Source organism: Erithacus rubecula, assembly GCF_903797595.1.
Source record: "Erithacus rubecula genome assembly, chromosome: 1".
Lineage (NCBI taxonomy): Eukaryota > Metazoa > Chordata > Aves > Passeriformes > Muscicapidae > Erithacus > Erithacus rubecula.
This window is the reverse complement of record NC_136658.1, coordinates 35,980,821-36,003,661: the sequence shown is the minus strand read 5'-3', so window position 1 is coordinate 36,003,661 and position 22,841 is coordinate 35,980,821. Positions and strand designations below refer to the sequence as shown.

Sequence of the window (22,841 nt, the reverse complement as noted above, 5' to 3'; positions counted from 1 at the left end):
CTATTCTGAACTTATTTTCTGGCTTGATTTGTGTGGTCTAAAGGATTTATGAGTTCAAACTACCTCCAACAGGAAGATAAATGGGACAACAGAGTAAGCAGATTTGAAGTATCTAACTTGAACCACCATGAAGAAGTCTCTTCTAGAGCAGGCATCAAGATACAAAGGTCCTGGGGAGAGGAAATCTTCCCCCTGCCCACACTGAAAGAGATGCCCAGGGCAAGTGGGAGATGTTGCCTTTCTGAGCAAAGTTCAGTTGTCCTCCATGGACAGGAACATCTGTCCACCCTGGAAAGGAACATCTAGTGCCAGCTGAAAAGCAGCAAGAACCCGCTCACAGATGATCTCTCACTCCAGAGATCCAAGAGTCTCATCTGGAGCTAACAACACGAAGGTGTGGATGACCAGAGCAAGCAGCTATCTCTTGCTGACACAAGGAAAATTCATTTATTGAAAATACATAAAGGTGACTAAAATTAGATGAAATTATTTCAGCTTATGTTTTTTTGGGTCCCCCAAATCACCTTTTACATGAGTCAAAGCCTGTCCTCTCAGAAGTATCACCAGAGCCTTCTCCAGGAACTGGCCAGCATTGCAACAGGGGCAGCTCCTCATGCTGAGCAATGTGGGGAGACCTGTGAACCCAAGCTCTTCTGGTGGGCAAGGCTTCAAAAGAAAATGTCTACATAATACTAAATATAATAAAAAATTTGATTAGAACAGAGGGTTGGCTTGACTAAAGATATTGTGCTTCAAAATTAGGGCTACTACAGATTTTAAGTTATTGGTTTGGGATTTTTTCCAAAATGGAAAGAATTCTTTCAGGGAAATCTCCTAGCAAAGGAAAAGAGCAATTTTGTCCTTGTCTTCATCCTTTTGTATTGTAAACATGAAGAACTTAGTAAAGCAAAGGAACTCATTCTTCTGTATCTAGCTTTCCTCTATATTCATCCATCCATCCATCCATCCATCCATCCATCCATCCATCCATCCATCCATCCATCCATCCATCCATCCATCCATCCATTTTTTCCATATCTATCAACTTTAAATAATTCATAGTCAAAAACTACCCAGACATAACGACAATAATATTTGTGTAATTTTGATACTAATTCACTGTGCAATCACACTATATAGGCTGTGATTTAAGGACTTAAATATGGTGGGTTTGCATGAAATTACCCCTCTCATGAGTTTCCTGCATTTGAAACTCGTGCAGGAGATCAGCCACTTGCAATTAGGATGAACTTGGGATAGGAATACAACTTTAGATCAAGGACATCATCTGAAAAATGTAAATATTTGGAGACCAACAGCCCCATATTTCAGCTGTCAGGATCAAGGATGCAATCCAAATACCTGGGCAGGACACCACACACTAGTTTATACCCTCTCATTTCAAGAGGAGCTGTCAGTTCATTTTGATGCAAATGGCTCAGATGCCTCAGGCCCTGGCACTCTGATGTTCTCAGATGTTTTTTGGATTGCAGAGCAATGTGAACCAGTGAGAGGTTCATCCTTGCAGACTCCAGAGTGCCCTGGCCTCTGCTCTATTGTCCCAGCCCTGTGCCTCTGCTCCCAGGTGAACTCTTCTGTACAAACAAACTTTAAAAAATTCCAAAGGGAATTTTAAAAACCCCTAACCTTTCCAGACTCTCAGAGTGCTTTATTTCATCTCCTACAGAGCACCAGCTCTTTGAGCTTGTCCCTCTCCAGAGGAGTGACAGGCACCCTTCAGAAATGCCCTTTTCTGTAGCACCTCTCTCACCTGGAAGCATCCCATTTGTCCTAAGCCCATGGGCCACAGAGAAAATCCATCAGCAATAATGTAGCACATTTAACCCAGAAAGGCAGAGCAGAGGTGTGGTTTTAGGCACAGAGACCACTACTTTGTCCATCTTTGTTCCTTCCTGTTCAAAGCTGGGTAGCTCACTACAGCACTCGCACTTACAAAGCTGTAAGTGCTCACTGCAGTGCAGATAATTTCTACAATACACAGAGAACTTTGCTGGTACACAGCACTCCTTACTTTCTCTGTTCTTATCAACAACCCCTGTCAGAGTCTGTTCCATCAAGGTCAACTAATAAGGTGTAAGAGCTAAGAGGTCAGCTGAAGAATGGTTTGAGTTAGAAGGGACCTTACAATCATCTAGCTCCAGCCCCCTGGCACAGGTAGGGTCACCTTCCACTAGATCAGGTTGCTCAGAGCCCTGTCCAACACACCCTTGGGCACTTCCAGGGATGGGGCATCCACAACTCATCTAGGCAACCCTTGCCAGTGCCTCAGCACCCTCAAAGTAAAGAATTTATTTGTGATATCTAATATAAACCTACCACCTTTCAGTTTAAAGTAATTACTGACTCTACATGCCCTTGTAAAAAGTCACTCCTCAGCTTTCTTATATTCCCTTCAGGTACTGGAAGGAACTTGTATCCCCTAAGCTCAGAACTCTGGAGATACACCAGAATATCTTGGCTGCTATTCCAGGAGTGTAAGGTGTCTCCAACAGGGACTGTAACCTCTGCTTGGCCAAGTGGACATCTCAAAGGTTTATGGCATCTCAGGTGTCACTGCTCTTGGGAGTAACCCTGAGTTCATCAGTCTGAGGCCTGTGCTCACTCTGCCCTGCCTCACAAGACTAGAAACAGGTCAGTCAATCACCCCTAAGATTTCTCCCCATGGGTTACTCCAGGAGTTTGAAGTGAGCAGCACAGCAGCTGGCACCCACAGCTGCAGCCCTCTGTCATGAGCAGGTAGTAAAGCCCACCACAAAAATCTCTTCATTTGTGAGATTTCTTTTCCCCCTCCCTTAAAATAGATTTTAAGCTGATAGATTAGCTGATAGATTAGCTGAGAGACATTTACTGGCAAAAGAGTATTATAACAGATTCAGTGAGGAACTGGTCTTCTTGGTATAAGCTTGTATTTTTACAATCATTCTTCCTTACACTGTATATCAGCAAAACCACTCCAGATTCAGATAACTGTCTTACACATCCTCTTTCTCTAAGTCTCCTTCATCCCATCATGTAATGTTCTCACTTACATTGTGTCCTACCACATCTGCCCTCCACCCCTCTGGGTCTTTAAATGAAATTTATCTGGAGAATTTTATGCCTGGCAATTTTTTTGGGTTTTTCCCAAGAGATGAAAAAAAGCAGGGTCAGTCCAGACATTCTCTGCAGATGTCAAAGAACAAATGCAAATCTTGCTTTGGGCATGTTGAATTTAGTTGACCCTCATATGAAGGGTGCAAGGTCAGGGGTGTCCTCTAAGGAGTGTCATTGCAGAGGAGGGTGAGACCTGGCTGCATTCACCCTCAGGCACATGCACCTTCAACCTGTTCCTGCTCCTGCCTACAAAATATGCTGCAAAACATTTGTAGAAAAAAACTTAATATCTGTATGCTGTTTTAAAAATTTGTGGAGCACTCATTTTGAGAAAGGAAGGCAAACCAGAGAAACCAATGGTGCCACTGGCAATGGAGCTGCAGTTTCTGTGACCTTGTAGCAGGTTCATTTAAGGCGGAGTGTTTCTAATTACCACCCCAAAAAATGTGCCTTTAATATGCACAGTGTCCCTTTTTGTACTTAAAATAATTTTGTACTTAAAATAATAATTGTACTTTAAAAAAATTAAAAGTCATTACTCAATGAAAATAGCATACGATTATAAATATAAAAGAATATTTATCCTAAGGTAGGTTAAGTAATTATCTGGTTGTCAGGCTTTTTCATCTCTTTTAATTTTCACTTCTTTTTAAACACTAATTATAGAGTCTTCCTACCAGATCACTGCATATCTTACCAAAACCTTTACTTCCCCTTGTGCAAGAAGGTGTCACAGACATCATGGAGTTCCTGCACTTCTCCCCTTTTCTTCTCACAGCCATCACCTGTGTGTTCCTACCATGTCCTGCTGGCAGGATATGTCCCACTGTCACTTCCATGCACAGCTACTCCTGTCTGTCTGCAGAAAACCTTCCTAAAGATTTGGTCTGTCACTCAGAGAAGAAGATATCTGAGATTTCCCCATGGAAAGGAGCTACCCACTCCACAGATGAACAAAGGAAAGCCATACATGTGCCCTAAAATGGGCAGATTTTACATAGGATTGGTTATAAAGGGCCATACTTGGACAGATGGTAAAGATTGACAGAGCACCTGAAAAGATATCTGTGTGGCAACTCTGCAATAAATGTACAATAAATGTAACCAGCTTAATTCTCTAATGCATGTATGAGGTTTTCTCCCAGAAATGTTTCTGTTTACAGAGAGCTTCACAAAGTTTAAAAGTCTGCATCATTCCCATAGTTTCCCTGAGAAGTCCAACATCACCTGGCTTTCCTACCACTTTCCAATGCTTGTTTTGAGTATCATCATGTAGCTCCTGCCATTGGTCAATGGTAAATGCTGAGAGTTTAGTTTAGTCAACTTTAAACGAATTCTTAGCCTTATCTTCTGCTATAGCCTTGTGCCTAGAACCCAGAGAAATACATATTATCTTCATGCCATTTCATAGAGACAAAATATAACATTTCCCCTACTTTTAACCAATCTGGTAATACTACTCACATCAGTGTTCCATTATGCATATCAGCACTAATTCTTATGCTCTTAATCTTTGCTCCTCACAAAAACAAGATTGGATATCTACTGGAGAAGGGGGAAGGCTGCAGAATTGCCAGTGTTTTTCCAAAGACTGAGACTCTCCAGTTCTGGGTTTATCAGACTTCTGGGTTTATCACTCTGTTTCATACTGCTTCTTTTGTTGCAAAGCCCAGCAAATACTCAGCAATCTCTTTACAAGGCACCACTATTCCACTGATTTTTTCTGATTGTGTACTCGATCAAAGAACATTTTCATCACACCATTTTTCCTCTCTATAACCTAAACTGAGCAAGAGCAAATGGCTCTGAATATACCAGGCTTAATATCTCTGACTGTATTTTTTACATTGACTTTAGCCACTGGAATTTGGGCTTCTTGGAAAAGCAGAAAGGATCAGCAGAACAGGAATCCAACAGAGATGGCCATGGTTGGAGGCAGGAATATAAATGTTTTCATTGGATTGTTTACTGCAACAGGTAAGTTTTCTTAAAAGACTTTGAAATTCTTCTTAAAACACATGTATTGCATAGGTCTGGGTTACTTTTATTTCAAAGGAAGTGAACTCCTTTAATGTCAGGGTAGATTTTGCCTAAGTGTGAGTTTAAAGGAGTATGGTTTCATGAATCATATTGGGATGGATTCTTACAAACCTCTTTACACTGAGCAGAACTTAATGTTTATGTAGATTCTCTTAAATTAAAGAGATTAATTTAAGACTTTAGTTAAGAGTTAAATTGAATTTGACAAAAGAATACAACATTTTTCATTAAGGAAGACTGTGGTCTTAATTATGAACCAGTTTCTGTTATCCGATATAACAGGAGAATTTTGCTCATAGAAAAGTCCAGTTCTGTGTGAAATAAATTGTCACTCATAGTGAGCATTGTCTCTGTCTTAAAGAGAAAGCTTCCCTCAACTTCCCTTTTCTCTCCTTGCTGCCTGGCATAATGTGAAATTTACTTCCCTTACCTGTTTTTGTAAAGGCATACCCAGTGGCACTATCACTGTTCTAGGTTTGTTGTCTGACTGCATTGCCTGTTTGCATTTGTTTTCTCTAATGTCTATTTTCTTAGATCCTGTAAGTGATGCTCTTGAAGGAGAACAGTTCTACAAAGGCAATTCTATTTCCTTTAGCAAAAGCCTTCCTCTGAGGAAAAAAAAGTAATTAAAAATTACTCTATTCAGACTGCCTCTAAATGTTTAAACATTGAGCTTTTCCATGGACACAGATATCCATTCTTGAAGCTGGAAAATTATTTAGAGTGAGATTCTAATTCTATTGCCTATAGTCAGCAGCATATCTCTGTAGGGCAGAAAACTTTGAAAAGAAAATAGAGGTATGATTAAATATTTGTATGAGAAAAATGTTTACAATCTCTCAGAGTGTACTGCAGGGAATGTCTCTCAATTCTGACCTTTTCATTTTCCATGATTACAGCCACCTGGGTTGGAGGAGCATACATCAACAGCACAGCTGAAGCTGTCTACCTGCCTTCAAAAGGATTACTGTGGGTCCAGGCACCTGTGGGATTTGCCTTGTCCCTTGTTATTGGTAAATAATTCATGTAATTAGGACACATAAGATTTAAAAATATACCATAGGAGTATATTAAGATATGTGACAGAATATAGGGTTCATTTTAAATGTGATTTTGTTTTTTCAGTCTCCCATATATCAAGAATAAGCACCCATAATGCAATCCTCTGAACTGAAACTTAAGTTAGGGTAGCTTGGAGCTAGTGTAGAGTTTTGCCTGCTTGTAGCAATTTATAGGACAAAAATCTTCTCTGAGGATTTAGAAAAATGTGTCTATGTGCATATTGCATTTTTCACATGGTCTGTAATTCACCACCTATTGAGAATATTGGTATCTAATTTTTTCCTTGGAATTTCTGTGTGATAAAATAATAGTATCTTGATTTTTCCACTAAAATGCATTTTTCTGAGTAGTCTCATCTCAGGATGAATCCAGTTTATGCTACTTTATAGCTGGTCACTTTTTTGTTGAAACTAAGCTAAGTGTGCAGTGTTCTATACTTGAATTTCCATTTCTAACTCTGAGAATTTGATGTTCAGAACTCTGAGGTTCAGCTCTCTTGCCAAGACCAAAGTTGCTTTCAGGTCACATTGTGTTATACCAAAACTCTCTAGGGACACAGGATGATGAAAGCAAGGAGACCTGTGCAGACCTTACACAGGAATTTCTAAAAGAACAATAACCTTTATTTTCAAGTCAAAGAAAAGAGTCCAACTGACGTGAATATGAATCAGGCTTGGAAATATATTGCCAGCACTGCTTATGTATGTAATTCTTACTAATGAAACTGAGGAGTGCAGGTCTGATCCTGCAATCTCTGCTTAGGTCAGTAGTGCCCAGACAAGCAGTCCTGTTGGCTTCAGGGTTAGACACAATACGTATTCTTTGCTATTAATGAGATGGTTGCACATCTGAGGTCCAATATTTAGATGAAAGTTGGTGGGACTCAGCACAATGCACATATTAAAACAATATAGTTTTGGGAAGAGACAATGGAGCCACCAAAATGAAAAATGTAATCAGAAAAGGACCATATATCACAGGTTGTATTACATGACTGAGGACAAAACTTTCCCTCCTTTTTAGCCAAATAAGAGTCTTCAGTACCTCACTCAGTCTACTGACATCTTCCCCAGGATGCTTTTCAGAAAGCTTTGTCTCAGATTGGTAGGTCTTTGAGGATGCAGAGGAGATTCAATACAGGTATCCACTGAGCTAAACTCCTGTTACAGTCACCCAGGTAATTTGTGCCACTTGGGGTGTCACAGGGAGTCCTCTCTGGCCTCCAGTAGCCATTCCAGAAAGGCCATATATATCAGCTGTAAGCAGATATCCTTCATAAGATGGAACCCCTCGAATGGATGAAACCTCACATTTAGCAAATGAATGTAAACTCTAGTGGCTGGTTGGCTGCATCATTCTGTAGAGTCCTTTATGTACAAATTCCACATTCACTAGGTGGGTCTGATATCCATATACCATATTACTCTCACCTTTTTTTTTTCTGGAATATAAAACATGCAAAATTCTACCAAAATGTCATTACTTCCTGATAGGTGGTTTCTTCTTTGTTAACCCAATGAGGTCAAAGAATTATGTGACTGTGATGGATCCCCTTCAAGAAACTTATGGGAACATGATGGGAACCTTACTCTTCATTCCACCACTGCTAGGAGAGTTGTTCTGGTTTGCAGCTATCCTGGCATCCCTGGGTAAATTCTTGCTTTCCTGTTATATTTGTTAAAGGTCTGACAGAGTGTGATACACATTTGGGTTTTGTGGAAAGCTGTGCTTCATGTCTCCTTTTGTGAGAGGAACAAGCATTTCTCATTTCTAGAAAACATGTTCTAAAGTTTAAAGCAAATAGTGCTGTATATTCATTATAATAGAGAACACTTCCAGTGTGAGTCTGTATCTTCCAGATGTAAAAAGGCAAAGAAAGTGCTTTGGAATGGCCATGTAGTGAGGTGAAGCAGTCAGAGCAGGAAGGAATCATGTGCTGTCTCATTTTCCCACTGTGCATGCTCACTAGATTGCATTTTTCATACAGTGTGTTGTACTGGCACCAGGGAAATAACATATCCTTATTTATCCTGTATTCTGCACTTATGAAACCTGTCTTAAAATACTTGACTGCTGTCCTTGTCTGCAGGAGCAACAATGAGGGTCATCTTGGATATTGAAGGCTCTTTGGCTATCACCATCTCAGCATGCACTGTCATACTGTACACTCTGCTGGGAGGCCTCTACTCTGTTGCCTACACTGATGTCATCCAGATGGTTTTCATTACCCTCAGCCTGGCAAGTCCTGTGCATTTCTTTGGTACCAGTTTTTTAACTAAAGGGAAAAGTCCTTGTCTCAGACCAAAAATAACTTCCTTGACCTACAGTTCCCCTTTAGTAGAGCAGGTTTCCTGAAAAATGTGACAATCTTTATAAGTACCTTCATAAAGGTACTTTATAAGTTTTTATAAGTACCTTGTGCATTTCAGACAGTGCTCACACAAACCACTGGCCTTGCTGGGTGAACACAAAAAGGTCTGCACAAAAGTAAAGTTTGCAGAACCTGTCTAGAACTATATTAATTATACAAATATCAATTAACCTGAATCACAGACTCATGTTCTTGATGATGTCATGAACCAGAAACTTGTAGATTTAGAGTAAGGAAGGGGGAGAAAGGAAGACTCTAATTCTAGGCTTAATCTTATGTAACTGCATTCTACATCTACCTTAACTTAATATCTGTTCTCCAAGAACAAGGACACTGGGAAAATGGTTAACAACTCCCATTTCTATCCTAGTGGATCTGTATCCCCTTTGCCCTGGTGAATTCTGCAACAGAAAGTATTTATCACACTGCAACTCATCAATCTTACCAAGATCCTTGGATTGGGAAGATAGAAAAAGAGTATATTGGAAGGTGGCTGGATGACTTCTTCTACTTGGTATGGAGTATTTCTTGGACAAGTGGTTGGGAGGAGAGGCATTGTGTGGGGATTTTCTGTCTGGAAAGTTTGTGAGTTCTACCAGCCAGGAGCCCCTACATTGCAAGGCCAGTTGACACAGGCTGGAGGTGTAAAACTGTCTCTCAGCACCACCTGCTGCCACCTAAATGGACTGGGGACACCCAGGGTTCAACTGTGGGATGAAAAGAAGCAGTAGGGAAACTCCATCCTGTACCCACATGGAGGAACATACCTCTTGGGTAAGACCATCCAGGCAGCCAGTTCCTCTCCTGGCACCCAATGAGTTATTTCCTACCCTTTGAGACTCTGGTCTTGCAGCCTCAATAGTGTGCTTTTAACATAAATATGTAAAATTTCCTCTATTTGAAAAAAAAAATTAAAATTACATGACTGCAGATCATCAACAAGCACAGTGTGATTGGCTCTGCTGCACAACACAATTTTTGGGTTACTATAGCCAAGACCCCAGGAGGTTGTCCTGCTCTTACTAAACTGATAATAGGGACACATAGAAGCTTGTTTGGTGAGGACAGAATCTTCAGATTTTATCTGATTAATTTTGTGTCCTAAGAAAGTTGAAATTATGGGTTTATTTTTCATTTTAAAAGCAGGTCTATTGGGTAGATCTATTTACAAAAACTGCATTCCTGAAAAACTTTCTTTTCACTTCCTCTGTGCCTGATTCACAATTCCAAACAACCATTTTTCCAGCTTTCTCCATCTGCCAAACCATTAACATGTTTTCATTAAAATTTCACATCCATCACAATAACAAAGGAAAAGGGAATCCTCAGCTATCAGAAATATTATCCTCAAGAGTCACAGCTGGGCAACACTGACACAATTGAAATGAGAATTTGATAACACTGAAGATTACTATGGATGATGCCCTGCAGCAGGCTGGTGGGTACCACTGGTAACCTATGCATGTTTCAGGTGCTTGGGAGCATCCCGTGGCAGACTTTCTTTCAGAGGGTGCTGTCTGCTGCCTCAACAGGACAGGCAAGGCTCATCTCCTACCTCTCTGGACTGGGGTGCTTTGCTATGGCCATCCCCTCCGTGCTCATTGGGGCAGTTGCAGCATCAACAGGTATAACAAACTGTTTGTCTCTGAACAATCTATGTGTTTTGGGCACATATTACTACAGATTGTTAATAAGGTTCTTGACAGAAAGAATCAGGATGTTCAGTACTGTAAACTCATAGTCTCCATGCAGGGAATCAGTCCTGTGTTGGCTGTGAGCAAGGGTAAAATTGCAGCCAGATCACTGAACATTCAAGAAAATCAGCTGAAGTCATGGGATTTCATCTAATTCCCTTCTCCTCATGAGCAGAAGTTGACCTTTAATTGAGGCAATTCTGGAATTACACCTATTTCTACAAATGCTGCTGAGGGAAAGGGAAATTTTTGATCTAGTGGGAGCTGCAGCATGCTAAGGGGAATCATGAAAGTTCACAAAAGAGCCCAAAGAAATCAATCTAAGTCCTAAAATACTGAGTAGATCTCAGTTCTTAGCCCTTCTGTGACTGGCCTCTGTGAAAATTCAGTTTCAAAACCAGCAAAAATGTCCACGAAGGTTTTGTTGTGACTTTTCCTTGTTTTGTTTTAAAGACTGGAATCAGACAAGCTATGGTCTTCCAAGTCCATTTGAGAGAGGGGAGTCAGTGACGATATTACCACTTGTCTTACAACATCTCTGCCCAGCATATATCTCCATTACTGGCTTGGGAGCCATCGCTGCTGCTGCCATGTCTTCTGCAGATTCAGCTCTTCTCTCCACTGGCTCCATGTTTGCTCACAATATCTACAGGAAAATCCTGAGGAAAAAGGTACCTGGTTGCAGCATTCAGTAGTTTTCTGTGTCAGGAAAGGCAGTTTTGTTTCAAGGCCATTTCTAAACAGCCTGGGACTGGAGGTGTGTGTCCTGAACTGATTTCTGGAGATAGAGCTCCAAACATGAGCCAGGTGTTCATATCCTTGGTAGGGATACCCATACTGGTGAGCTTTGCTCATTCCAGCATGACTAGTATAAAATTGGGACTAAGGTATTAATGGAAACAGCATAAAGCCATGACTCTTAAAATCAGAGGGCCCCTCCAAGGGGCTGCTGGTGGGAAATGGTGCCTGAAAGCATCAAGGGCTTGGGGAGAACCAGAACCAGAGCCATTTATCCAGAAAACACTGTGTCTAATGCTGCAATCTCTCCTTTACAGGCTTCAGAGACAGAGGTGCTGTGGGCCATGAGGACATCCATGGTGGTGTTTGGGGCTGGGGCTGCTGGTCTGGCTTTTCACTCCAGCTCTGTCTATGACCTCTGGTTCCTCAGCGGGGAGCTGGTGTATGCCCTCCTGTTCCCCCAGCTCTGCTGTGCCCTCTTTGCACCCAGCACAAACACCTATGGATCAGCTGCTGGCTTCTTGGTTGGGCTCCTGCTGAGGCTGCTGGCAGGGGAGCCTGCCCTGGGCATCCCTCCTGTCATCCACTACCCAGCCTACTCCCTGGTGAACGGCACCTACCGCCAGCTCTTCCCCTTTAAAACATTCACCATGCTTCTCACCTTGGGCACAATCCTTGCTGTTTCACACCTGGCCAAGGCTTTGTTTCAGAGAAACCTCCTCCCTCGCAGCTGGGATGTTTGCAATACAGTGGGGGGAGCTGCCATCCCCATCCCCTTGCAGCAGGTAGGAGTGTTTGCCAACCACTGCACTGGAAGAGAACCACGATTAAATGTGGGGCTTCATTTGAAAGGCCACGGTGTGCTCAGCAGTTAGAGCATGGCACAGACAGCATCACTCTGCTTTCTCCACTAATGATTTATTTAAATTCCTCACCGAGAAATAAAGAGGCATTCTGTTCATCCAAGAACATGTGAGTTTGAAGTCAGCAGTTATTGAAGTCACATGGTGATGGAGCTCCATCCTCGTGGTGGTGACTACAGGACACCTTGGGCCCCAGCAGTGGTTGCTTTGAGGTGCCCCTGGTATTCCACCTGAAAGCAAAGCTGTAATCCTGCTCCAACACTTAGGGTGTTCCCAAGTCACATACTTTTCTCACCACAAAGAAGCCAAATTAATGTCTGATAGATTGGGTATTCTTGATTAAAAAAAAAAAAAAAAAAAAAAAAAAAAAAAGGTGAGCAGACCTGTTTCCACTAAACAGCAAGAGGATTGGCATAATCAAACCTCTGGGGAGTGCATCAAACCTCTGAAAACACAAATTACTGTAAACAGTGCAAGTGCCACAGCAGTGGAGCAGTAATATCAGTTCTGCACCATTCCTTGTAAGCTTTACAAAGCTTTGCTTCACACTGCAAACCTTTTAGCACATCTCTCTCCACTGCAGTATCTGCCAGTGGATCACTAAGCCTGGGAATATGTGAGACATCCCCTCTATACAACCTGGTAGGACAGCAACAGGTGAGATAAAGCAACAGCCCTTAACTATTCAGTAAGCAAGATTTACACAACCACTATTTACAAAATCATAACCAGATAGAAAAACAGAGGTGCCAGACAGACTATTGGATGGATTTTGTCTAAAACCTGTTAAATCACTTGTGTCCAGGTTTTACCCTAGCACAGTGACAGGATGGTGTGTGACACACACAAACCAGTGTGTGAGGACTCAGAGGACTGTGATGATAGAAAGGTGCTGGCAACTTTCCTAAACTTTCCTGCAGGGGCACAAAATCCTAAAATCCTGAAGGCAAGATCCTGAAAGACTCAAGCCCCAGATGAGTACAGAAAAGCCCTCAATAACCTGTTTGCATAAATTTTTAATGACATGGAAGACAAGAAACCCAGATAAATAGTCAGTTTGGATTCTAGCCTGAAGTCTGATGGAGAACAACCCCCAGTGAGATGGATCATTAAGATGTGAGCTGAATTAAAGATTCAGGAGGATTCTACAGCAATGGCTCACAGATGGCTGTCATTTTATACTCCTCTCAGCAGCTGTGCAGCATCTTACTGGGGTCAGTTGCAATCCACCCACAAGAGCCAGCAGGAACCACACTCACAGTACCTTCCCAAAGTGCTTGTGGGAGCTGCTGTGAGTGGAAACACCTGGCACTATTGAAGATTATTTACTGGCATAACCAAAATGTGGTGCAGCAGAGTTACCCTCACAGCCGAGTGAGCTGCTGAGGTGAAAACAAGGTGCTGCTCTATGATTTATTTCCAGCATGTGCATGCTCAAGGTGAGAAGTGTCACTGTGCAATACTGCAGCAAGGAGCCACAAGACTCTGAATTGTACCAAGGCAACCACCTTGGCCTGGGAGGAGGGTTGTCAGCCCTGCACTCCAGGTATGGCTTTGAGGACTCTGTTACCTGTGCGGGATCATTCACCTCTTTTAAAATATCTATCCTCAGCAAGGTGAGATTCTGCTCCTCATCAGAAAAATATCACATAACCTTATGTTTTGTGCTAGTTAGTGAATACCTGGGCACACTAACCTTCCAATGCACAGTAGTCCTGTTGATACACTTTGTTAAAAAAAAGACCAGAAATTCTCTCCTGTGCCTCTAGAGACTGTCATGAAGTATTAATTATAATGTGCCCAGAAAAGGGAGAAAACTGGTTTACAAATCAAAAGCTTTTCCATAGATTATGGCCCTAGGCAGTCACCCACAGGAGTCTTTCACACAGCAGTGATTTGAGTGGGAGCATGTGAGGTTGTGCTTAGGCAAGGGAGGCACCAAAGCTATCATTACCCCAGCACCAGGAGAACAGGACTCTCCTTAAATCACAGTTGCTGATTCAAGCATACTCCCCTGAGAGATTTAGGGGTGACCTAGTTTGGGGACCTGTCCATCCCCCGGTGTGGAGCAGATCAAAGCTGCACTTGAACCAGGGCACAGACCTGCTGCATAACCCAGATAAGAGAGAAATCCCAATGTCCTCTTGCCAAGGTCATCACCCTATCCTGACCACAGAATCATAGAAGGTTAAGGGCTTGGAAGAGACCCTAAAGATCATCCAGTTCCAAGCCCCCTGTCATGGGGAGGGATGTCACTTACTAGGTGAGGCTGCTCAAAGCCCCATTCAACCTGGCCTTGAACACTTCCAGGGATTGGACATCTGCAACTTCCCTGGGCAAACTGTTCCTGTGCCTCACCAACCTTTGAGTAAAGAATTCATTATCTAATCTAAAAACACCCTCTTTCATTTTAAAAATATTGCCCCTTGTCCTGTCACTATCTGTTCACACAAAAAGTCCCATTCCCTCCTTTTTATAAGCCCCCTTGAGGTACTTGAAGGCTACAATGAGGACTCCATGGAGCTTTCTCTTTTCCAGGCTAAGTAATCCCAAATCTTTCTGACTGTCTCCATAGGAGAGGTGCTCCATCTCTCTGATCATCTTTGTGGCTTCATCTGGACCAGCTCAGCACATCTTTCCTGTGCTGAGGACCCCAGAGCAGGACACAGCACTGCAGGTGGGGTCTCACCAGAGCAGAGCAGGGGGGCAGAATCCCCTCCCTCACCCTGCTGCCCACCCTGCTTTGGATGTAGCCCAGGATCCATCCCATACAGCAGCTCTGACAGGCATATGCCTATATCTGGAGATACCTTTTCACTCCACTGTTGTTGCTCAATTTCTGCTGCTTTTACCCTGCAGAGACCCAAAGTTTGATATTGCAGCCTTTCTGTGCTGACAGGCTTGGCATGGCAGGCAATGGATCCACAGCTTCCTGAGAGAGCAGCAAAGGACACTGCTGAAGAGTGCCACCACTGCCACCATCGTGTTACCACCCAGCATCACCACAGAAACCCACAGAGACTTCAAACACGAGAGCCTTTGCTGTCAGGGCATCTGGCATGCTCAGCCATACTTGGCCCTTGCAAAGCTTCCCTAAATTTCATACCACTCACAGCCCTCTGCTTTGTGTGAAGAGAGGAAAATGGCAAAGACACAATTACTGTAACTCATGCATGTTTACCATTTTCCACCCTTATATGACTCTCTCCTCCGAACATCCCCCAGCAAGCTTAAAAAGAAAACAGTCATCAAGCTTGGACAAAGTTTTGGAAGCAATTACCTGCAAGCAAAATAAACACAAAAGTACTTCTGTCCTATATTTAATGCCCAAATGTCTAGTTGCTCCATTCCAGCAGAGCCAAGGTCCTTGAGGTGTTGTTATCATGGGGGATAATGACCCAGCTCCCATGAAGCCATTCTGTCCTTGGGTAACAGTTCAGCATTCCTTTATCTTTCTATCCCCCCTTAATAAAAAACTCACCTGAGCTCTGGAGAGCCCCAGTTTACCTCTCCACGTGTGGATTTACCTCCTTTGACCCTTAGAAGTGTCCATGACAGTGGCTCTATATTGTTTCAGCTTTCATTAGCTTTTCTCAGCCTGGACAGCTGCTACATAAGGCAGCAAACACCAGCATCCAGCAGTACACTTGGGCCTGGGCTAGCAGGATCCACTGAGATACCCTGAGGCTTTCACTGTCTTGCCTTTCTTTTACATTTTCACAGTTCATCTTCAGAGCATCTGAGATGCTATCACACTGAAATTTGATTAAGAAAGAAGAACCATACAAAATCAATGCCATGTGCATTAGGCAGATTAACAACTGGCAGATTTGAAATGTAATTACAAGTAGGAAATTACCATCCAGGGTCAGAACCTCTAGGGAGGGTGATTCTTGGCACTGTGCTGTGGAACTGCACTTACCAGTGGTGGGTGGGCAATGAAGAGCAGTGCACATCATGTGCTCAGCTGGTCAAACAAGCTGCAGGCCAGTGTGGGCTCATGGACAATCTCATGCAGGTGTCTACAGACAGATCAAGTGCATCCCAGCCTAAAACCAACTGCTGGCTGTGTTGTCCTCAAAGGAAGGTCTGGGTGATGCTATGCGCTGCAATGTTGAGATTTACAGAGATCACCTGCTACTTTATCTCTTTTTTATTTTTTTCCTCCCAGGCAAGGTTCATGGCAACATCCAGTGTCTAGAAGTAAAACTAGACAAATTAAGACTACAAATGAGGCTCAGCATTTTAAATGTAAGGTCCATTAAATAGAGCACGTTGGCAAGGGCTGAGGTGGATTTGCCATCACTGAAAACACTACAGTGCAAGTGAAAGCTTTTCTCAAAGTTATCCAGAGGAATACATTCAGTGTAGCTCTGGGATTCTGATGTCCAACCCAGAGTTCAGACTGACAAATCCCAGTAACATTTGTTCCTTACTTCTCCCAGCCTTGCTGGAGATGAGCAATCAGGTCACCACTGAGATAACCACTGCCACTTCTGCCTTAATGCTAACATTACTCAGAGCCCTGCTTGGCACCCTTGAACTCCAACAATAAGAAGTCAAGAACACAGTATGATTTGGATTTCTAAATCTAAACTGAGTCCTCCATCAGCAGACTCTCTGTATCCTGGACCCCAAGAGGTTCCCCAAAGATGAGGGAAGAAAGTCTCCTTCTCTCAGTGATGGCACTGCACAACCTCCTCCAGCAGCCACCTACCCATCCTGCAGTGAAAAATCAAATTCCATCTCTGGTGTGTGGGGAGCAGTTCCTAAGTCCTCCACAACACGGGCTGAGTGGGGCATAAGGCCAAGGCTAAAACTGGTGTTGTGACATCTGTGTGTGGTGCTCCAGGGGGAAACCAGCCACTGTGCCTGTGCAAGGGTCTGAGCTGTGACTGCCCTGAGTTACCCGCACTTGTTTCTGGGGGAGACACCATAATTACACCAGCATTGCTCCTTCACAGTCCTTATTTGACTGTCACATGCCTGACATGCTTCAGCAGCTGCTCTGCAGGGCCAGGGGAGCTCGATCCAATTCACTGCAGTGCTCTGTATTCCCAGCTGCCTTGCAGGTGCTGTGTCCAGGCACAAGAACCAGCACAGACAGGGAGGTTGCCTGCAGTGAGGATCAAATCTGGCTCTCTAGAGAGACCCAATGGCAGCCCCTGCTCAGTGCTTCAGCAGGCTCATTGTGAGCCTGATCAGTGGCAGAAAAAAGAGTTGTGGTTTTGGCAGCTCAGACGCCATGAGGACACAGCTGTGTAGGCAGGGCAGGTCAAAGTAAATACTTTGCACCAAATTTAGGCTAAATAAATTGGAGAGCTGTTTAGGTGATCCACATAAAAAGTGCAGTTAAGACTGAAGTGTGAATATATAAACAATCCATTTCAACCAGACCAACTTAATCATGTTTAATTATTGCTTTTCTTAATTATTACTCATATTTAATTTCACTTGTCACTCAACCTATACATATCAGATTAAGACATAATGTACATATGCAGCATCTTAGGACAGTGATCAAATCAGAGATGAGAGGCAGGCCTGAGCACCTAGAGCATTCTGAGATTTGAGATGAATAAAGCTTGTATTATTCTGGTAATGGACAGAAAAAGGGGGGAAAAAGAGGGGAAAAATGAGGGGGAAAAAGGGGGAAATGGGAAGACACAAGAGACTCTTTTGCACTTGTCCCTTCTCTTTTTGGGATTGTTTTTATTCTGCACACAGTGAATAGGTGAGCCATTCACTTTGCTGAATTCTACAACTGAAAATATTTACATTGCTAATGAACAACAGTGAAAAATACCATGGGTCAGCAAAGTTGGACTAGAAATTCAGAAAATGGTCAGATGAATCTTCCTTGTGATAAAGGCTCCTCTTGTATATTCTTTGTGTGGTATGACAATAACCAATAGACAGTAATTTGGGACACTGATGTGAGGTGAAGGGTTGTAGGAATGACTGACATTCTGGTGTTCAAAGTGGAATACAATTATTTTATTTAATTGGAATTTAATCATTATTTTACTTTATTTTTACCACCACAACACAAGTTAATCAATGACATCAAGATTGGAGACAGCCTGGGCTGCAGTGATAATGCACTAGCAGAGTTCACATCCTGAGGGATAAAAGTCAGGTAAAGAATAAAATCAGGACTCTGAATTTTAGGAAAAAAACTTCCAATCTTTCAAAGAGTTAGTCAATAGGACCCCCATGGAAAACTTCCCTCAGGGGCAAGGGAGCAGAAGAGAGCTGAGAGATCTTAAAGGACATTTTTCATAGAGCATAAGAGCTCTAAATCCCCAGGTACAAGAAATCAGGAAAGGAAGGCAAAAGACTGGAATGGCTGAGTCAAGACCTGCTAGAGAAACTAAAGGGCAAGGAGGAATTGCACAGGTAGTGGACAGGAGCAGGTATCCTGGGAAGAGTATAGGAACACTGCTCAGCTGTGTAAAGACTGGGTGAGGAAGGAGCAGCTGCAGTGAAAGGGAAAGGGGTATTGGTTTTAAATCAGAGGTGATTCAATTTGGATTAGACATAGGAAAGAAAATTTCTACAGTGAGGGTGGTTTAATACTAGAACAGGTTGTTTAGAGAGGTAGGACAAAGACCACCTCAAGGACTTAAGATGGTGAGATTTATTTTCTCTGTTTTGATATAAACTTCTTAGGAAAAAAAAAGCAACTGTGTGCTTTGGTTTCCCATTGAAAGGACATGGGGATATTCCACTCTTTGTGAATGCAGAGGGAGGATGTGTTGTCTCAGAAGATATTTACTGCCACAACAGCACCCCATGGGCAAATGTCAGCCATCCCTGCTCAAAAGTGTGCTTTGAGCATCAACCATTTGATAAAAGCTGTTTCCAAATGTCTCTCTTCTACTAAGCATCTGTGTATTCTCAGATAAACATTTCTGCACTATCATTTGATATTTTCCTTCTATTTCCCTAACCTGCAAACCCACAGGCCAAACCCACAAGAAGGTTTAGGCAGTCTAGATAGCTTAAAAAGTGGATGAATGCTGACAGACCAGAACTGCCCACTGTCTTTCTTCTTACAGCTATTGATTGATTTGAGGTAAGAAAGGGGCTTTTTGTACTGTACCTCTGCAGAAAAAATAAAATGCAAAAGGAAACTACTGACATGCAAAGGCAAATTTGACCATGTTCTATTTCAGATGCTGAAAAATCCTTTTTCATCTTATACAAAGGGAAGGAAAGTTTTTACACACCAAGACCTCACAACAAATATTCTTCTCACCCCCAGAAGACCAGAACAGCCAAGCCAGGATGACTAACCTCATGTGAAAGAGGGGCCAGCAGAATGTTGCCTATTTTTTGACTACTCCTGTGCCAGGTGGACGTTTCTTTGGTGGTTTGGAAGCCTGCAGCTCTCTCCTGCTCTCTGCCAGCTGTTTGCCAGCTCACTGCAAACATCAGCCAAAAACAATGGTGAGCAGCCTCTGCAGCCCATCTGACCAGGCAAATGCAATGCCCTGCAGCTGCTGCTAACATTTCTTTGCTGAGTTTTCTTCTATGGTTTCATGCAGGATGAAATTGCCTCTAAAGGGCCATCTCAGGTCTGCTATCTCTTCCAATATTTAACTCTGGTGGTTTTTATCTTTCCTTCAGCAAAAGACAAGGTCAAGCATTTTATCAACTCCAAAAAAGACATCAATACAAAAGGCTGAGAAAAAAAGAGCAAACCCTCTGTATAAAGCACTTCAGTGTACTCATGCAGCATATTAGAGAGCAAAAGGAGCTTTCTGGCTCCTATCTGGCTGTTGTTGCAATCATTAATGTGGTTTTGTTCCATTATTGATGGCACCAGAAAGAGAAATCAGGCTCTCCAGACAAACTTGAGAGACTGTGGTTTAACATTTGGCAATGAGAAGAAAGGAAAAAAAAACATTTAAAATAATGGAAATAAGCAAAGGGAAGGGGGAGAAATACTTAAAATATTAAGCATGTAGCAGTAAAATCTGCAGATGCCTACAGCAGGGTAGGAATGGCAAACTAAACCTTTTACAGACCTTGTAAGTCATTCCCAGAGCCTGGTAGTTTAAGACCACTTTTTAATTAAACAAAGCCAACTTGATTTTTAACAGAGTCTATTATATTATTTGAATTTTTTTGCAGGGCCTGTTACATTACTTGATACATTTATGTTTCCTAGAACTGGTGATTCACAAGCAGAGAAAAATAAAACCAGAAGAGAAACATTAAAGGATGAAAAACCTACAACCTGGAGTGGTATACCATTAGGCTTATCTGAATGTGGTTGGATAGGATTTTATTAAAAAACTTTCTTAGGAAAATACATCATGACTATGCCAAGGTAAATAAGGAGTAACACTCCAATCTGGCTTGTCTGTAAAGTTACCCTGAGTTAGGCACCCAATCCTGCAGAAGAGCCAGGCAGGGTGCATCCCTTCACTCACACCTGGCAGAAACTGCTCCCTTGCAGAAGCTTGCACCAATGCCCAAGCACCAAAGCCCAGGATGTCCACAGCATCCTCTTCAAACTCCAGCCCAACAGCAGGTGTTATCTGCTGAAGCTCATCCCCCATTGCCTTTGGAGTGCTGGGGGGACTCAGAGGGATCAGGCAGCAAGGTTAAATTCAGTTAGATTGGTTGCTCATCAATAATCCAGCCATCATCAGTAGGAGAGGAAATGACTTCAGAGGACTTTACTAAAAATTGCTTCTCTGAAGGGATTGTCAACTACTTGAACAGGCTGCACAGGGAAGTGATGGAGTCACCATCCTGGAGGTATTTAAAAGACGTGTAGATGTGGTTCTTAAGGTCATGGTTTAGTGGTGGACTTGGCAGTGCTGGTCTCTTCCAACTGAAGTGATCCCATGATTCCTTGAAGCCAAGTGATTCCTGCTGTAGTCACTTGTTGATGGGGCTGCACCCCAGGCTCTCCAGCACCAGCCCCCACTGTGCAGCTCATATGCCCACACTTCTGCACAGGCTGCAGGCAAGAAGACTGCCCTGAAAATTGCCCCTGCCCTCTGCTGCTCCCCTGCCTTGCCAAGGGGCCCCCAACCTGCCCAGCTGTCACCCAGCACAGCTATTTCACACCCTGATGCATTTCTGCTTAAGAGAAACCTCCTCCCTTGCAGAGGGGATGTTTGCAGCACAGAGAGAGGAAGCATTGCTTCCAAGGGCTCTCGATACATTTAAAATATGCAGGGTTAAATTAATTTTATATGAGAATATAGCTCATAAGTTGTGCTGCCAAAATAGTTGACTAGGTCGCAAGCTCTAAAATAATTTAAATAAAGGCTGAAAGAGATAAAAAAGGAAAATTACACGAAGTCACATCACCATGAGACCTTCTTTAATGCACTGAGAAATAAAACTCAGAAATAAAGTGATGGGATCAGGAAGAAACTTTGTCTGAGAGAATCTCTCCCAAGGGAAGCACTACACACTTTTTCCTGCAGTTACATTTTCAGCAGGAACACCCAGGCACAGTGTTGGCCAGACACAGCAGAGGGGATTTGGCAAAGCACAGGAGCAGCTTGGGCAGACAAGGTGGAAGGGAAGCACTTCATGGCCTGCCTCTGCAGACTGAATGCAAACACACTTCCAGGCACCCCAGCACCATGGCAGGCTGCAAAACCTATGTGGGATCAAACACTTGGGAGTACATCCTCACTGACCTCCTTTCCTGCCCCTTCATCTGAGTATCATCGCTGAAGCTTCAGGACATGACCCAGAAGTCGGTGAAGCTGGAGGGTTGTTTTCACCTGAACAAAATTCAGGCCCTGGAGTCCATGAAGATTGTGCAGTCTCTTGTCAAGGCCTGACCTAAGTCCCAGAAGGCCCCCCCTGAGATGTGCATGACAGAACCTGTAATGCCATATAGAGCATGGCAGCACATGATAGCAACACTCTTTGGTTGAAAAGCCCCAGCAGGAATGGGTCCCCTGCAGATGAGCCCTGCACAAGCCTCACTCCTGCTCAGCCCCCTGCCCAGAGCTGTGCTTCAGCCCTCCAGACCCCCTTGTGACTCACCTGTTCTCCTCACAGCCAGCCAGTACATAAGGAAACCTTTATTCCATTAATGATTCCATTACTCCATACAGTGCAGGCAGCTCGGGCAGATCGCAGCTGTCCCACCTCACCTGAGTTGTTGCCCTTTCCTCCCATTCACCATGAGGAGCCTTTGCTGATGCTGAAATGTCTGTCTTTAATCCACAACTCTACTAAAGAAAACGTGAGAAGGAAATGCAAGAAAGAGAATGGAAAATCAGCCAAAAGGCTGATTTGGTGTGTAACTCTTTTCCTGGTCAGAGGGGCAAGTCTCCGGGGGTGTATATGGCTTCTGCTAGCCATGCACAAGGATGTCTCTGAGCAAGGATGAATTTTCAGGATTGGGACACTCTCCTGTTTTCTGTTCATGTTTCCCACTACCTCACACTATCTGGTGCTTCTGGAAGAAGCACAAGGATTGCTGGGGACCTCCTCTGGACGGCAGTAGAAGGGAGAGAGGAGCACCTGGTGCAAGTGCCGGGTACAGGTGGATGCGAACCGTGTTCGTTTTCCAGCGCGACCATCTGAGATGATCTCTGGGGACACAGAGATGCTGCTCTCCAGCCCTCCCCCATCCCCATTTCACCTTCAGCATCACCAGAATTCTTGGAGCAAAAAAGCCAGTTTTTAACACCACGAAGAGAAATTTCCCTTGCGGAAGCCAAACCAGTGCAAAGCAGCCTGCTCGGCCAGGTGTCCCGGCGCTGCTCCCGGCTGCAGGCCGGGCAGGGCGCTCGTTTCCCGGCGGGGCGATGGCCGGCAGCGCCTTCCCTTCCTCAGCCAATTGCATCTCCGCCGGGCTCGGAGACCGCGGGGGTGAGGCGGGGGAGCGCCGGGGCCGCGCCGGGGGGAGCTGGGCGCAGCGGCGGGAGCGGGAGGAAGAGGAGGGAGGGAGAGAGGGAGAGGAGCGGGCAG

The 22,841-nt window shown here is 43.6% G+C and overlaps 1 protein-coding gene across 1 annotated transcript; it reads left to right on the top strand.

The window, feature by feature from the left end:
• Positions 1-4,324: 4,324 nt before the first annotated feature.
• Positions 4,325-11,894, top strand: LOC306798063 (high affinity choline transporter 1-like; the record flags this gene model as incomplete). Its single annotated transcript, XM_079297865.1, has 9 exons — positions 4,325-4,409; positions 4,972-5,091; positions 6,054-6,167; positions 7,710-7,865; positions 8,306-8,454; positions 8,958-9,101; positions 10,059-10,212; positions 10,735-10,952; positions 11,337-11,894. Exons 2-9 carry the CDS (start codon positions 5,034-5,036, stop codon positions 11,892-11,894), a joined length of 1,551 nt encoding a protein of 516 aa, XP_079153991.1. The 5' UTR covers positions 4,325-4,409; positions 4,972-5,033.
• Positions 11,895-22,841: the final 10,947 nt, after the last annotated feature.